The sequence below is a fragment of the Candoia aspera genome, chromosome 7 (assembly GCF_035149785.1).
Source record: "Candoia aspera isolate rCanAsp1 chromosome 7, rCanAsp1.hap2, whole genome shotgun sequence".
In the NCBI taxonomy this organism is placed as follows: domain Eukaryota; kingdom Metazoa; phylum Chordata; class Lepidosauria; order Squamata; family Boidae; genus Candoia; species Candoia aspera.
In genome coordinates, this window is record NC_086159.1 from 70,802,281 (window position 1) to 70,821,457 (window position 19,177).

General features: G+C 35.3%; 1 protein-coding gene across 1 annotated transcript in view; it reads right to left on the minus strand.

The window, feature by feature from the left end:
* The window catches only part of MAGI2 (membrane associated guanylate kinase, WW and PDZ domain containing 2), a 713,008-nt gene that overhangs the window by 122,969 nt on the left and 570,862 nt on the right, over nt 1-19,177 (minus strand). The window contains exon 10 of the mRNA XM_063308087.1: nt 11,341-11,976. Within this exon, the coding sequence (XP_063164157.1) occupies nt 11,341-11,976 (636 nt within the window). The remainder of the gene's footprint in view (nt 1-11,340; nt 11,977-19,177) is intronic.

Genomic DNA, 19,177 nt, shown 5'->3' on the forward strand with positions numbered 1-19,177 from the left:
TTATGCTTGGGGATGGCTAGTGCCTTAGAGGGCTCCTCACACACATGGACTGGATTAGACCTCTTTGCCACTTGGATTCTATTCTTATTTTTATATTTATTGATAATTGTATTTACATTTTATATATTGCATTTATATTTTATGGTTATTGTTTTAATTGATTACTTCTTTGTAAACCACCCAGAGTCCCTGCTGCAGGGGGAGGGGAGATGGGCTGTGGCAAAATTTGAAAAATAAGTAAAATAAACAAAATTTAGCACATGATTAGGCCAATTCCCACTCTCCTACTCCTTCCTTAACTAAGGAAAGCTTACATGCTTAGTCATTTCTGGCATTTGGCTGATGGAGCAGACTCAACTACTGGTGAGTTTCAGGACAAATTTTACAGCTATAAAAACGTGACTTTTTAAAGAAAGGTCTGGTAGGAGTTGGGAGCCTGGGCTGTTTATTATTCATCAGTGGTCCCAATGTTTGTAATTTATTGTTTTTATTACTGTTTTGTTAGTTCTGTTATTTTGTTATATACAGTCCTGCTGGATTAGAGGCACAGATGAATGTTGTTATGATGAATGAATGTTGTACAAGCAAATTTTATTTAAAGCTAGGATGAACATATCCATCTTTGTAGAGAAAAGTCTTCCATTGGGAGAGCTAGTTAAATGCATCTTCTCTCTGAAAGCCTATTTATTCACTTTAGGATCGATGATAAGGAACCATAAAAGAACAGAGTCCTGGACCATTATCACCAACTGGAACAAAGCACATTACATTCATTTGCATCTGTTTAACTTTAAGGAAGTGGCAGCATCCTCCCCAATGAATATTGCTGTTTTTATAGTTTTTTTGAAAAATACTGATCATGAGCAAATCCTGTGACAGGCACTGAATGCTTAGAATATTTTTAGATGACTTAATCTTCGTTATTGTTTTCAAAATGTGGTGCAGGTACATGTTTTAAAATATACCCGCACCAGATTTTAAAAACAATAATTCAGGAAGCAATTTGGGTGAGGGAAATGATGAAAATCCTTCTACCTTAAGTGCAATGTTTACTAGTAAAAGCAAGATGGAGATTGTGTGCAAAATCCTTCACTATTTTGCAAACCAATTTTAAGAGAAGTGATTTGACAAGAGGAGTTGGCATGATGTGAGCAATAAAGAATAAAACAGCAATTAAAAAGGGAATAATCTGGCAAGGGGGAAAAAGATGATAAGAAAGAGTGTAGTAAAACATATAAAAATGTTTTAATGAAATGCAGAGACACTCTTCCAAGTACCTTTCCAGAAGAGATAAATAAAATCCTCCATATCTCAAAATGGAAGTCTTGACAATTATATATATTTTTCTACAGTGACTGAAAACTAAAAAGAATGAACTAAAAATGTTTGTTTCCAAGATGGGAGGTTGTAGATGACAAAGACAAATGACAAAAGCAGTGTTGCACCATAAGAAACACCTTTTTGTATGTGTGTTGAGATGATGCATGAAAGGAGCAGAGTCTGCATTGTAATGTCGCAATACTGCTTTTGACCTTTTGACAAGATCTTCTCATCCAGAGGAATCCTCTATTAGGCAAGTCTGACTCTGGGCAGCAATTCTGAGATCAGCCAAGGTCAGCTAGCTGGCTGAGATGAACATAAATATAAGTGCTGAGGAGTTTTTTTAGTAAAAGCCAAAAGATGTAATAATAAGATTTGTAAAAGCTCATGTAAGAGACAAAATTGTGTAAAGAGCTCATGAGCTGGAAGGGATAAACTGAGACAGAGATTAAATGCTTTTTTAAAAAAAGATATTAGCCCTGCATCGTTACAGAGAACGAAAGCATTTAAACCTTTTACTGAATAATTACTGTATATTTAAACAATGGAATATGGTACAAATGGGGGTTTCCTTTTAAATTGATTATATTGAAGCCACAAGGAAGAGAGGCTATTTCAACCCTTTGTGAGACGCAGTTCTAATAAATTTAAGGAATACTCTCTTAATGATTAACAGAAGATAACTTTGGACACTGAGAAGATTTGTGTGACTCTCCAAGAAGAAAATTAAGACAAAAGTGTATCAATAGGTGGAACTAAGTGGTAGAGTCTGGAGGACAAAGTTGGTAACACAGAGGAAGGACTGAGATTGAGGAAGTGTACCCTCTGTTGAGAAGTACGGCCTTTGGCCCTGGAAGTAGTTCATTTTATTCAGCAAGTAGTTAGAACAGGAGGCTGTATGTGGGAGTTGTTAGCTAATATAGACATTTAGTATAAATGAACCTCCAACTCATTGTTATTGGAAGAGACTTTGAAACAAAAAGGACAATTTGTAGTCTGGGAAGTATAGAAACATTGAATGTCATAGAATAAGTGCTCAGTGTTCGTTAGGAGATAAATGAGAAAAAATAAAGGAAAGTGCTAAGTATTTTATTGTATTATTATTTTATTGCTATTGTTATTTTAATTAATTGTATTAATTGTTAATATAGGGATATGATTGGCAGGGAAGGGGAGAAAGGTCAACCTGCAAATCCTGCCCCCATATTAGATTAAAAAATGATTTATTTAACCTTTTGTGATTATTCACAATTGTTCTAAAAGAGTTTAGGAGAGCTTGAAGTAGCTGAGCATAGTATGGATAGGTTAGGGAAATGGGGTAAGAGTGGAGACAGGGAGAGTAGGGCGAAAAAGGGATAATTAATCAGAAAATAATGTTAAAGGAAACACCTAAGTTTAAAGGCATCAAAGACAAATAGTTTAGAAAACTATTTTTTTCCGGAAGACATTAATAAGTCGGGAGATGTGGCCATTTTATTTAAGACTAATATAAACTTTAAGGCTGAAAATATTCTGAAAAATAAGGAAAGAAGACTTATTTTCATTAAAGACAAATTTGATAACAAAACTATTGGCCTGGCTTCTATATATGCACCAAATCAAAATCAAATTGGATTCATGCAGAAAGTTGTGAAACCTTTGAGTAGGTTTGGCTGGGAAAATGTGATATATTTATGCAAGTAGTACCTGGGGATAACATATTTTTCATAAAAATAAAAGGCAAGTGTTAGCATCTAAAAGCTGTAGAAAGTAATGCAAATGTATGGGCTTTGGGGAACTATGAATTTCTTAATGAAACAATATACATACTAGTCAGGCAGCCATCAGTCTCCTTCAAGGATAGATTATATTTGGGGTCAAAAATTTCCTTGAACTGCAGCAAGCAGACATTGCACTAATATGCATTTCAGATCACACTCCAATGAATTTTGGGTTTAGCTTAAATGTATGCATCCCATTTTCTTATTTTTGGCATTTTAATTCTAGATTGCTTTACAATCTACAAGGGAAACAAATTTAGCTTGAGTTTTGACAATTTTTTAATGAAGATGCTGGGAGCAAACATTGTTAAAATAAAATGGGACTCTATGAAGGCATGAAGAGGAGAATGTATATACAAAATGAGCAGGATTAAAAAAGAAATCTAGAGAGGCAATTAATTTGTTATGTTCAGAATTTAAGATTATAGGGGTAGAATATATGATCCAGAAATATATACAAGCCATTGGAAAGGAAAATAAAGGAGCTAGGTATTTTAGAAATTGACAAAATTTCAACTCAACTTTTATTTTTCAAGCAAAATATTATGAATTTGATTTATAAGAGCACAAAATTATTGGCAAATAAACTCAAAAAAGCAAAAGAAAGATTTGTAAAAATGATAGAAGATATTCAAGATTATGTTACTATTAATACTAAAGATATTAATAAATTTTTTGTTAATTTTTATAGCTAGGACTTAGATACATTGAATCTTCTGGAATTATCTTGAAGAGATGCCCAGTGTTTGGATTTCCTGCTCTCAGAATCAGATGTTACTGAGATTTTCAAAAGTATTAAAAATGTGAAATCTTTGGATCCAGATGGTTTATCAGGTGAATTTTATAAATAGTTTAAATATATTCCTGCAACTGAATGTTTATTAATAAACAATGAATAGCATCAAGGAGATCTCTTTCTACCATCCTGGTGAGATTAGAAAATTTAGGCAAAGATCTCCTGGATTTTACAAACCTATTTCTTTACTTAATATAAATTATATGCCAAATTACTGAAAAATTAACTTAGTCATAGGAAAAGTTACGTCTATCTGTCCTATCAGATCTGGCAGGAGAAGCATGTTAGTGGTCCCATACATTAAAAAGTGCCATCTGGTAGGATCCAGGAAAAGGATCTTTTCTGTCATAGCACCAGCCTTGTAGAACATCATCCCCCTTGGCCTTAGCTCTGTGGGCCTTTCAGAAGGCCCTGAAGACATGGCTGCATTACTGAGGCTGGGGATCAGATTGACTGTTGTAGTCTGTGAATTAGTTTTATTGAAATATTTGTATTGTATTTGTATTGACAATGTTTTCCTTTTAAAAAAAAAAAATCTTGACTGCTGATTGCTTTTTTTGGGGGGGGGGTGTCTGGTTTCTTATTGTTGTTAGCCTCCCTGAGATGGACTTCCATATACATTGAATGAATGAATGAATGAATGAATGAAGTAAAAATATTTCTTTTATAGAGGGATGAATCATGTTTTTATCTGATCTGGAAAGATTATACATATTATGTTAATAATAGAATAATAGCTCTAATATTGATTCATGCCATCTAGTCAGAATAGATTGATTATGTGCCATCAAGTTAGTGTCAACTCTTAATGACCATGTAGATAGATTTTCTCCATGATGATCTGTCCCTAACTTGGTCTTTCAGGTCTTCCAATGATATACTCATTCCCACTATAACTGAGTCCCTCCACCTTGCTGCTGGTCATCCTCTTCTCTTTCCTTCTACCTTTCCCAGCATCTTTGTGTAATGTGTCTGGAATAGGATAATAAGTGTGATCATTTGTGCCTTAAGTGAGAACTTTGGGTTGATTGTTTGATGACCCATTTGTTTGTTTTCTTCACTGTCCTTGGTATTCTCAGGAGTCTTCTCCAACACCAAAGTTCAAAAGCATCAATACTTTTTTATCCTGCTAATCTAAGTCCAATCTAACAAAAAGCTTGTGATTTTATGGAAATCAAAATCCCATAAATTATGGGTATCTTGTGATTTATGAGATGAGAATGAATTCTAAATTATGCTGTTGCTGACTTTTAAAAAAATCTAAATAATGTGATTTTTTAAGATTGCCAATATTTGAAATGCTTTATTTTTTCTTCAGATTTTTCTGTAAAAGTATTCATTTCATAAAATTGTGTCATCATGATAGTTTTCTGATCTTCTAAAAATAGTTCAAATACATACTGTGATCATCATCAATCTGTCAAGAATGATTAATGAAACAACTGGATAAGATGTCACTTTAGTATGCATTTTCAGCTATAAGAAACAAACACAGAACAGAAGGCTTTAAAATAATCTTTGCTGCACAGGGAAACTAGAGTGTAAATAATGTGTAATTTTGCCCTTCCATCTACCCAGGAAGGTGCACTTTAGGATTTTAAAAGAAATCTATATAAAGCTATATTTTATATCTATATCACAGTAAGAATATATCTTCTTTAATGTGATATTATTTTGTTTTTGTTATACTGCTATGCTATTACAAATATTATGTATATAATATTCTGCTTGGGAGGACCAAGAAAGATATTACTGTGAATATTACATGCTATGAAAAATTTTTAAAAAATATATTCAAGCTGTACACAGTCAAGCTCATGTACATCTCAGTCAGTACTTTTTTAGCACTTCTTTAAAAATTAACACTGTATCTGTGTCCCATATTGGAAATAATATTTTAATGTTGTAAGCTTATTTTAATGTATGAAATTCTCATGTTATTTTAAGGATGTTTTTATTCTTTCTTATGTTATTTTAAGGATGTTTTTATTCTTTCTTATGTTATTTTAAGGATGTTTTTATTCTTGGAAGCTGCCCTGAATGTCATAAGGTGGTAGGGCACAAGATAAATCTAAATAAACAAATACAAACAGCACCAAAATTGGCAAGCTACCCTCCCACCGATCCATGACAAGAAGACCTCTGTAGTAAATTTCCCACAAGGATAATAAGTTCAGGTCTTCTGCTACTACCTAAATGCCAGGTAAGCAATTACTTTTCATTTAACTAAATTATTCTCTTACTTCAGATGAAAACAAATATTCAACTTCAGTTCAAAGCTATTCTGAGCTATGTTGTAACAGCTGCAGACTAAAGTATCATACTCCCACCTCACTTTGCATGCAAAACCTATAACACACATATCCCATTTTGTATGTAAAAGAAATGTCAACATCTCTGTATGTGTAAATGAATATTCCTAATAATAAAAATAATTCTTTAGATATCTGCATTCCCTCCTGAATGTGACACAATTCCACAATTCTCATGCATGCTAGCACTAATTCACTTAGTCATATATTAGTCAAATATTTCCCCATATCTGCCTTTTAAATTTATTAATAAAAGTATTATGTAATTTTAGTATGAACTTCTCCAACATGCAGTTGGAGACTATTCCACAGCATACACTTGGACGCTATTCCAACAATATTAGCCATAAAGATAAAAGCATCCACTAATTCTATAGCTTTGCATGAAATATTAACAATGCTAACATGAAAGCAGTATTATATGTATGTAAATAACAGAAAGAAATATTAGCAGTAAATATAGTTTAGATGGCTATGTTATGCTTTGACTGCAATTAACTCTACATTTGTTGTTGCACTATAATACCTAGTAACTATTACTCTTGCTCATCCTAAGTTGGTAGCTTCATGACATTTTCTATGGGAGGAAGAGAGGGGAAGGAAGGAAGGAAGGAAGGAAGGAAGGAAGGAAGGAAGGAAGGAAGGAAGGAAGGAAGGAAGGAAGGAAGGAAGGAAGGAAAACTTTGCTCAGTGAAGAAATATGACAAATCTGTAGAAGCTATAATTGCAAGTTATAGGATAATAAGATTTGAATAATTCACCTGTGCAACACCTGATATGCTACTGGGTACCGTTCAAGGTATAACCTTTGAGTTATATGGCATGGCATATAACATGTCATGGGGCCACATGGGACTGTCTATCTCCAAGGGTTTTTGACAGGATGGTCATGCTCCAGATCATCTTGAGGACCAAGGAGACATGCCTTCTCTGTTGCAGCACTTGCCCTATGGAACAGCCTCTCCCTGACCCTCTTCATTTTCTGGAATGTGGTTAACATCTGGTTTTTCCCCCCAGGCACCAGGGTCAGGATGTTAAGGGGAGCCCTTGTTTTTATGGAATTATTAAGTAGTGTCTTTGTTATTTTTTCTTGATTGGATTGTTTTAATTGAATATGGTTTTTTATATTGTTTTTGTATGGATTGTTTCCCCAACAGAGTTATGTATTTAAGATGGGTGGCCATATATATTTTCTAAATAAGGAAATATGGAAATATGCATACATATATAAACACATTATGATATAGAATGTGATTGATTATACAAATCAGATTTGCTGGAAAAATTTGCACAAAGCAGTATTTTGAGAGTAATCAGGCAGAAATGCATCACCCTAGTATTTCCAGAATTTCCCAAAACCTAAACTGTATAGAAGCTGATTTTCCTGATATTCTGAGAGAATACCAGTAAGTATTTATCTTAAATTTAATAATAGAAAAGTTAATTAAAAGTTATGAGATAAACAGAAGGGCAGTAATAAATGATAATTTTATCAAAGTGACAGGACAGGAGCTGCCAGTTCTTTAACATGTATCCTGTTTTTGATTTCTCATGTAAGCCCATCTTTTAAACAAACATTTCAATTCATAATTTAAAAATAAACACAAAAACTATATAGCTACGCACACAGACTTAGACACACTTACAGTATGTACACTATGTTCTTTTTTATAGTAAAAAGTAATGAAAATGCAATTTAACAAAAAGAGAATAGGTTAAAAAATAGGTTTTATTGTGAACCGCCCAGAGTCCCCTGTATGAGGGAGATGGCGGTGATAAAAATATGAAAAATAAAATTAAAAAAAGAATTTAATGTGAAGGGGTATGTTGCATTTTATTCCCAAGCTGGGAAAACCTAGGTTTGAGAGATGGAAATAAATAATATGGCATCATTTTTAAACTTCCTTTATTTCCTTTTTATTTCAGTTAAAGTTGTGAAGCATTTTTCCCTGAGGTATATGGAGGAAAATGGAAGAATCATATGTACTACTCCTTTTTGAACCTTTGGGTAAACATATTTTATCCCAGATTCACCCATGATTCAATTTATAGAATTATCTTCAGTTGTGTTTTATGCTGTTTGTTCTTGTTCCGGCAATACCTGGTGGCAATAATGGACTGCATACTAATTCATGAACAGAAATGGCTGAAAAGTTATTGGGAAGATAGCAAATGAATTTGTCTGCAAGGTATTTCAGGTGAAGCACAGTTTTATTCACTACAACCTCTTTGCAATGCTTATAGAAATCTTCATTTTCAATATGTGGCACAAATGTGGGAGAAGATGAAAACTTCGATGTCCCAGCTTATTTTGATATTTCCAGTGTTTTTATGACTTGTTTGTTTGCAGCTTCAAAGTGAGGCTTTTCAAAGATTCAGAAATGTCCAGCAAATGAAAATTGAAGTGTTTGGTTGTAAATCCATGATAGAACCTTTCTATCTTTTGTTGACTGAGGAAATTCTCCCATCATATTTCAGATCCAACAGTTTAGAAAGCATGTTCCCTTGGAAAGTCATCATACCTCTACCTGAAACAAAGGTCTTTATGATCAGCTCCTAAATCCATATCAGGAGCACACACACACCTTCCCCCAGTCTTGGAGTTGAACTGTTCTGTAGAAAATTTACAACACTGATGGCTACATTCAACATACGCAGATCATCTGGAAATGTTTTAGTAGCCAATGCTTGTCAGTATAGACTGCAGACAGTCACCATTATGACTTGATTATTTTCTTTTACCAATGTAACAAATCCAGAATGAGAGACAAGAAAGGCTGGAGCACTATCTGTGCACACTCTCCCATGAAAATCTGTTTTCTTCCAAATACAAACAAAAACGTTTTTTTCCTAACTCCAGAAATCTTTGATATGGTTCTTAAGTCCTTTTTGGGTGTGCACAGGGACAGCTGAATGAAGACAGAGAACTGACAAGGTTGTGCTATTGGGAGAAATGTAAAATCTTCTGCCAGGTCATTCATCCAAAAAATTCATAGAATTCTTGGAAAGTGAAAATCCAGAGGGTTTTTTCCCCTTGCTTTTGGCACCTAGTAAAGTATCAGCTGCTTTCAGCAGGAAAAGCTTTAAAAGAAAATATAAGCTTTACATTTTGTACCTCCTTGGGTTTAGCAATGAGCAATGACAGTTCCTAAAATTGGTTCTACCACTTTGGCTGCTGCTTGATGAAAATGCCAACAGCTCTTCAACTTTATGTTTCAGATTTTAAAATTTAGCACCAAGAAATTCCTTTGGCTATCTTTCAAAGTGCTATAGTTTGTAGTAAGGGCCACTCAAGATGGTTAAGTTTCATGGCCTCGTTGCTAAGGACAGGGAGGCAAACTGCACCTGGGGATGGTGAATCCTGTTCTTTCCATGATGCTGAAGCTAAGGTCAATATACTCCTCAATGAACTTGGTTTACTGCCATATTATATTGCTAGAGACACAAAGATACAGAGAGATATTCTTCATACTTCACAATACATTTAAGAGATACTATTTAATTTACAGGCGCCAGTAGTGCCATTTATGCCTATGCATATGGATTTATACAGTACCATTACTCCCTGGACATAACTGAGCAGCCCCAGTCATTCTCAAATATTCATAAGGATGCTAGAAAAATCAAGCATGTTCTATATAACTTTCTCCAATGTACTGTACACACACATTAAAAAAGAAAAAAGAAAAGTGAAGAGAAGAGAAGAGGAGGAGGAGGAGGAGGAGGAGGAAGAATTTACAATTCATGGTATGACATTTGAAAACTATTTTTTTAGCCAGACAATTTTCTTTCTTTATAATCTGTGATTAGGTGCTACAGCTTTTCTATAGCCGATCCAGACTCTGGAATCTATCTATAAACTACTATTCTCCTGCTATTATTATAGTGTTACTGTATTTTTGCCCTGATATTTATATTTGCTGAGTATTTTGTTTAAGGGGATAAGGATAAAAGATGAGATGCTATAAAAAACAATGTGTTGGCCCAGGAATATACAATTTTAGACTACTCACTACACAGCCACCTCGACACAAGCCAAACTCTACATTCAGCTCATAATTTTCACAGTGATATTTTTATAGCTGGTTTGCTTGCCCAATGATAGAGAACCTGCAGAAAAGTAATTTCTCAAAACTGCAGTATCATCAGAAAGATAATTTCTCAGAACTGTGGAATCATCTACAGTTGCTGGTAGCAAGGGTTGGTATTTCTGTACATGCATTTATACCATCAAGAAAAAAGGGGGTTAGAATCTTGGAAACCAAATAAGCAAAATTCCAGCCCTCGCTTATTAGTGAATTAATTTAAGGAGAGTCTCTGTGAATTGCTTAAACTTCTTTCTCTCAGACTGCTTAACTGACAAGCTAACAGCTCTTTCACGAGCTAAGGCTAAAATCTGCTCTGCTTTGTCAGGTTTTAACATATTCCCCTTTCTTTATCAGCTGCCAAGAGTTCTCTTAAACAAGCAGTCTAAGTCCATTCATTGTTGCTTCAGATTTGTGTAATAGCGTTCCTCTTCCTCTGTGAGTAGGTTCAGTTAATTTTAATTCCTCAGGATAGTTTGTAATTAAATTTAATATGTAGTAATTGTTTATAAATTACTTATAAATGTGAATGTTCATATATTCATGCCAGCAGGATATTGATAAAATCTGTAACTAATTTCATAATATGGATTATATCAGATGTCATCCAGTTGGAGAATATTCTTTAACAGAGGGCATCGATGTGATATAAATCGATGTGCCTATTTTACATGCAACCAGTTTCTGCATATATTCTTTGCCAGTTTGACCACGGGATCTACTTGATCAGTCCACAAGTGAAAAATCACATTTAAAAACTGCAATATGAAATAATTGTGCATGTACTAAGATCATATATTATGCAAAACAAAAAGATATGAATACCCACATTTTCATGTACATGGGGAGTATACATGAGCATTTCATGTGAGTGTTTAAGGTCTTAAAACATAAGGGAAGTAGAATGTATAATATTACATTTTGCGTATACACCTCATTATGTTTACATTTTTTACTTACCGTATATATGAAGATAACTGTCTTCAATTTCATAACACAATAATAGAGCAAGCATATTTATAACTTTTACACATATTATTGTAATTTTATAGACTTTCCAGACTTACCTCCTCTATGGATAAACAAAGAAGTCTCACTTCCAACTGGACATTCTTTAAGTATATCCACTACTTCTGCATGGGTCAGGTTCTGTACATTCTGCTGGTTGATCTCAACAATGAGGTCACCTTCACATAAACCAGGGCACCCCTGAACGTCTAAAATTTGCTTCACTCTCTGTCCTGTTGGACTGTCTGCTATAGTGAAGCCAAAGCCCTGGGCCCCTTTCACAATGGTTAAGGTCATGAGTTCAGCTTGAGTGGCCCCTGAAGAAGCCATTGAGACATTATCATCATGAATGGGTGGTGGGAATGTGCTATCAAGCTGACTGTCTGCTGGAATGGAGTGCAAGGAATGTAGTGGCCGATCTGTTACATCTGGAACAGACTGAGAAGTTCTAGAAATGTATTCCAAATAAGTTTCATAGTTATGTCTTCCATTTACTACTACTGGAGGTCTCTCCATAACTGTGAGTGGTGGCACCATGCTGTTGGCAGGATCTTCAGGATCAAAGGGCAGAGAGTATCCACGACATAGCACCAGGTTGACACTCTGACCAATGGGAACAGACTGGAAGAGTTTGACTACATCTGCATGAGTATGTCCAAGGACACAAACTTCATTAATGTAGACAATGACATCACCTAGAAAGAAAAAAAACAGTAACATGAGATATATTCATCTTGTCTTGAATTTAATGAATATATTTGGAATATCCAAGAAAGACAACGATTATGCTGCAGCCACTGAGACAATTGCTTAAAATGACAGGGAATAAAGTATATCTGCCTGCAAAAAGAATGTTGGTTGGTGAATATGTCCTAAAGATTTTACTCCAAGTTTATAGATATTTTCAAATTAAAAAACACATTGCGTGGAAAGAACCCAATGAACAGAAAATGTTATATATCCTTTGTATACCCAGAGTTGCTGCTTTAGCTTTCCCCATAACTGCAAACCAAATCTTCTGTTTTGTTATGGAAACTAATATTTAAATGCTTCTTCTAAGGATGCATGTGAAATAGGAGTCATTGTCATTTTATATGTGATATCATAATGTATATTCACAACAAAGTTTCAGTCGTTTTTGTTCTCGGTAAAAATTCAATGTACACCTCCTATCAAAAAACATGCTTATATGTAGTGCTTACAGTGATTGCCCAGTGATTGCTACACATATTTATACATTCCTAGCTAACAACCTGGAGCACACCTCAAGAATCACCGTCTATGGCTAAGCTGCAGAGACAACTGCATTTGTTATGGCTTATCAGAAACAGACTCACACATTAAGGATCTGTAATAGGTGTTTTTTTAGATAAGAAGGTGTCTTCACCTACACAATAAGGTGAAGACGCAGATCAATAAGGCCAGGCTTGTACCCAAGAATAATCTGCTCCAGGATTGACCCAGAAAAGAAAGTGACAGAACATGACTTATTATCTGCAGCTCCTTTAAAACAACTCCACTGTATTATCAGTGATCTACTGACCTCTGAACTACCTTGAGCTATAGTGGCTTGGCTACTGACAGCTTCCTAATCTAAAACAATGACTTAGCAGCAACAAGAGACCAAATCACCGAGGCAAATGCACAGGAATCAAAGCTTGGGAGAAACTCCAGACAAAGAATCAAGAGTGAGCATGGACTACAAGACTTAATAATGTTAGTTAAAACTTGAGAGGTTTATCCAACTGCTTATTCTCCAATATAACACATGTCAATCTTGTCCATTTGCCTAGCAGCAGCAGCAGTTCAGTCTCTAATGAAGAAACTGACAAAAATTTGCCAGCAAAAACAAATAGATCATTTCAATTTGTCTAACCACTGCCATTTCAAACAGATAACTTTCAAAACACGATTCCAGTGTGACACCACTGCATTAGAATTTATTGACATCTGATTGTTGAAATATAGGAGACGCCAAACTCACTACAAGTGCGCATTTATTTAGGAATGATACAATAAGTTACAAATCACCTCTCCTTCTAAATTAAAAGAGCATGTGAAGGAGTTATAGACTACATGGCCCATTTTTGCCAGAGTCCCTGAGAGTCATATTTCAGCAACTGACTTATTCAACACTCATGAAAAGACAGTTTCCAATCTAGTCCGGTTCCCTCCATGCATGGAAGGTTTCTCTGTGTTGGGACGTACATCAAATGCAAAGGTGGTGAGGATGAGCAGCATCCATAAATCTTGATTGCACAGGATGACTGTTCTGTGGAAATCAGCTCACCCTGACAGATTTCTAAGCTGATTCACAGAAAATTCTACAACTTGCAGATACAAATAAAGCATATTGCACAGCGTGTCATGTCCTTTACTCAATGCTTCCTTTGGTAAGGAATTCACCAGATGGCCTTTGGCATAATATTATTCTATCACCAATGTATTTCTCAAAACTTACGACTAGTAACTAATAAGCCTATTGTAGAAGATTATTATAAGGAGCATTGATGAGCTAATGTACAAGAAGGGCTTTTAACACCCTGAAGTGCCATATAAATGTTAAGTTCCATTTAAGTTTATTTATCTAAAAGATTTGCCTGGCTGCCCATCTTAAACACAACTCTGGGCAGCTCACAACAATAAAACCAATAACTATAAAATCATAAACCATAGAACCATAAAAATAAAAACCGGGCGCCTCAGTCATCCCCTTGGGATGCTCCACAACCAGCTCCAAATATCCTCATTCTATCCCAGCACCTGAGTCAAGAGTCAGGTCTTTCTCTTTTTTTTTTCTATAAATTTTATTAAAAGTTTTACAAAGAGTATAAAAACTAACAAATTAATAAAGAGTGGAAAGAAAGAAAGAAAGAAAAGAAAATAGAAAGAAGGGTCCAATTTCCTTTGCAGTAGATATAAGTAAAACTACAAAATTATCTCTTACTCTATGATTACAAAAAAAAAAGGTCATGTTTTTATTAACCATTTTTTTCTAATCATCAAAACCACAAATCATAAATGTATTGTTTTCCATTTCATGCAAAAAATCTATAAAGGGTTTCCAGCCAGCTATAAATGTAGATACTGTTTTTTTTCTCTGATCAAGAAGTTAATTTAGCCATCTCCACAAGTTCCATCTTCACCAACCGTTCCTCCATTGTGGGTAGTATCAAACCTTTCTGTTTTTGAACATATAATATTCTCGCTGAAGTTGTCATATACAAAAACAGAGTTCCATGACTTTTTCTAGTTGCCTATCTATTAATAATAAAGAGCCAGGTCTTGATGGCCTTCTGAAAGGCTAAAAGGGCGGGGGCCTGCTGAATCACCAGGAGGAGGTGTTCCATAAGATAGAGACAGCCATGGAAAAGGCACACTTCCGTGGTCCCACTAAATGGCAAGATTTCATGAAAGGGACCTGGAGCGTGCCTACCCTATCCCATCTGGTAGGATGGTCAGATGCTCTCTGAGAGAGGCTGTCCTGCAAATAATCTGTCCCTGTACCATGTAGGGCTTCAAAGGTGACAGCACCTTCAATTACACCTAGAAGGAAACTGGGAATCAATGCAGCTGATGCAACAGAGGTGTAATGTGGGTGAACCTAGGAAGGCCCAATACTGCGCACGTCATTGCATTCTGGACTACTTCTGAATGGTCTTCAAGGGCAGTTCCTTGTAAAGTGCATTGCCGTCATCCAAAAGGATGACTGGCTGGGGAATTCTGGGAGTTGAAGTCCACACATCTTAAAGTTGCTGAGGTTGAGAAACACTGATCTAGGCTACATTTTCTCTATTTTACTAAAAAGTGTGATGTGAAAGTTCAGCTGACCAAGATGAGCAGCAAGAAGCTAAGTATCTACGGGCCTATATGGTATTGGCTGTGGCATCTGAAGATTGTATCTCTGAAGGTCAGAGGAGTAAGTAATAAAGAGTGTAAGTTAAGGAATAAAATCAATAAAAAAAATACATTGTGTTTCTGTGAAAGAAAGGCAAAGGGGAAGAGTGTAAGAGAGCTAAATGACTGTATGGAGTGGAGTTGATGGATACATATAAGGAAGTGAAGGTGTAAGTTGAATGATCAAAAGGCTAAAATTTATGTCAGAGAGTGACATCTAGGCTGTTCTGAGTGCCTATGAAAGTAAAAATATATAAACCATTTCCATGTTATATTTTGAGATGTGCGAATGGCCCAGAAGAACTACAAAGTGTGCACTGAAAAATATTTTTTAAGTTTTTTTTTTAAAAAGGGGGGATTCATTATGAAACCTTTCAATTATCATGGTGTCAAAGAACAGTAGCTTCAAAGATGGGGTGCATACACCCAGGGGTGTAGAAGACAATCCACTGGGGTGCAGGAAGAAATTATTAGAATATCTATATTGATTTTTATCTAAAAAGTGAGAAATCATGCTATACTAATACTTAATATATAGTATTAAGTGACACTAATTCTTAACATAGTGTTTTACACACATAAACACACACACACACTTGTTTGTGTGCTTTGGATTACACCAGTAGTTCATGTGCATAAAATATAAATAAGCATACATGGTCAGGTGTGAAATCAAAGCAGTTTGAAGATTACTGTCAGAGTACTGGTGAGAAAAAGTTACATTGCTGGATGGTTTCCTAAGATCAGAAAATGTTTAATAAGAAGAAAAATGTCTTTTCCCCATTAACTAAGAATTCAGACATGGATTTTGCCTTGTATATACGATTATATAACTCATGGAGTGCAGTATATAATTAATCCACAGAATGCAGTATATAATTATCTTCACTTCTAAGACTTATTAAACATCAGGTCATAACATTAAATAAACCCACCTTACAATCTGATGCCAATTCAGAAGCAACCGAAGGACCCATGAATAGATCTTGGAATCTCCAATTTAACCAACAGTAATATAAGGATACCAAATATGGCACTCTATTAATTATCCCCTTCTCTTAAGATGGTGTTTTCTTAAAGCTGCCAATATAGGATAGCAACAACACAGTCCATTTTTGTAAGCACAGTTTTCTTATGCCTTGAAGAAGACTGATGTATACTTTCCAAAAGACATCAGCCATTAAAATGCAATCCTAATTTTACATTTTTACAATTCCTTCCAAACATATAGGTAAAATAACTTTTTGATTTGCTTTCTTAAAAACTGTTGCTGAATAAGAATGAAACACAGATATATTGTGTTTGGAGCTAACATCTTTTATATAGCTTTTAAACTTTTTTCTTTAAAGAGATCTAGCATAATTTTACTTGTATCCTGTGTACGTGTTTTAATTAAAAAAGCTGGCTTTTCAAAATGTTTGTGCTAAACCAGCATGCATCCGGTAATTACAAAGAAGCAGATGTGGACGAGTTGACGAGGCTATTTACATTTCTATTGTGTTCTGCATACAGTGGTAGGATCTATTTAAATGAAAACGTTTAACTTTTGTTTTTTTTTTGCATGAAAGGAAGAATAAAATAATTTCGAGAATCTAAAGACTTTGATTATTTGCTGATGTGGCAAATATCGAACAGCAGTGATGAAAACTGCAAGAAAAGCACAAATGATTGCAAGATGAGTGCAAAAACCAGGCAGAAACTCTGCATAGATCTGGTCTTATAAGTTTGTACTATGCTACAACATGATAAATAAAAATAACACACATTTTCACATCAAGGCCATTGGATGTGGAAGATATGTCAACCAGTAAGTAAATAAGCTCCAGAGCATGCAAGGGCCTTTTCCCATCAAACCTAGAGCTTCTTTACTGCATGATAGGGCATAAGTGTATTTGAAGAACAGAGAGAAAAATACACATTCTGTATTATTTGGGAGTGCTTGAAATTCCATGTGGAGAAAGCCTTGCTCATATGGAAGCTACAAATCTGTTCTCCTAAGGATGCCGTATATTATTTCTCCACCTGAAGCTTCATATGCCTTCGGTAATGGTTCTCAGAAGCAGAAAATTAAGTTAGCAGGTCTCCCAACACCCTCAAGGTGTAGCTATATGATATGGCTGGAGTAAGTTACAAATCAGTCACTGTATCTGGCACTGTATCTTGCACCTAGTAGGCAAGTAGTAACGAGTGTAATAGAATTGCCACCTGGATAATGAAATACACCCATAACTACTCTTATTCCTTCATTCTGGACCAGCTGAAGCTTCCAAGTGGTCTTCAAGGGCAGCCCCATGTAGAGTGGGTTGCAATAGCGCAAATAAGAGATGACTAAGACAGGACAGCCTTGTGATCCAGAAATGTGCATAATCAATATACTCTGTCTGTGCAAAGCCTACGGAAGAGAGCTTTCCATGAAGGGAAGTATTTGATTCCTGTATGAGGAGTTCCTAAATGCACATTGATTGCATGCAGCTTTTTTTTAAAGTTCATATAGGACCACCTAAAGATCTCCATGCATAAATTGCCAGACCAATGTGACTGTTCTTTGTAGGAATATTTTAAAGTGAGCTGAGATATGGGTTGCACGTTCTGTCAGCTCTACAAGGTAGACCAGCCTAAGAGACCAATGTCAGATAGATCAGAAGTACTTTGATTGTAACAGCTATAGTAACAGAAACTTGCAAGTCTGGATGTGCTTCCCCTTCCCTCACTTTTATTTTCATGTGAACTGGAGAGGGACTTGTCTGAGACATTTTCTCAAATTCTTGGCCTGGGCTCAAAGCCCACTTATCTCACCGTTGCCTTGGTAGCGGCTCTTTGTCCTGTCCTTCAAGATCATTCCCTATGCCCTCTAAACATTCATAGGGGAAACATTGGTCAGGCTTATTAGTCAAGACAGAGAAAGGAACTTTTACATGTAGAGACAATAGACATACAGGGACGAATAACAGATATTATAGGCAAGCAATCCTGGTAGGGCATGAACACTGTTGGGAATTGAATTCCAGTTTACATAGATCTTGGCATGATTCAACAAGGCAAATGTTATAGTACTTAAATATGTAATTTTTATAGAGTCAAAATTAATGTACAATTCCCCTTTCTTTCCAATATTAAACAAAGTAGACTCTCATATTTAATATAACTAATTTTACCAGTTCTTTGGGTCTATAGTGATCATAATAAATGAGAAAAGGCAGGCCATTTTTGAACACAGTTGTATTTATCCTCCCACTCGGTTAGCGTATATTTGGTGATTTAATTCATAGTACAGATTTGGGAATTAGTAGGTACATAAAAGAGTTGGACTACAGGCCTATTGTGCCACAAATCTGAATAAAATATGCATATTCAGATTTGTTATCATATCCATGGTTGTGTCCTGACAAGCAGGAACCATGCCGAGATGAGGAATAGGTCTCTAGTGTTTTATTACTGCTACAATAAACAGAAAATCCTAACAAACTGAAGAAGCGTGGGAAAAACCCAGACAGATAAACCCCAAAAGTCAAGGCTGGTCTGTTCTGTGTCTCTTTGAATGGCTGCTCAACTCCTCAGTACTACGCATGCATTTTCCCCCCTGGATAGGGGCCCCCTCCTGCTCACCATCAGTGCTCATGACAGGTTGTAACACTTTTGTAAAAAAATAGAAACAATAATATTAATTAATTTTCCATCCAAAGCACACCAATAAAAATAGTTAATTAGTACTTAAAAAGCTCATACTGGCCCAAATTAATAGTTCCTCACCAAACACAATTAATTCGCAATGTCTATTAATGTATGAAAAAATATTTTTAAGGTCTTTGTATTTTTTTTTTCATAAATCAATATATATACTCCACTAAAAAAGCAACTTTTGCACCATAATTAAAATGCCCCAAATTAGCACAGCATTCAGAAACAAGCCAAGCACACATCACAGGACCACAGCACTTCTTTTCCAATGCTCTGAATCATGTTCTGAAAATGAATTCATTTACTGCGATTAACAACCCC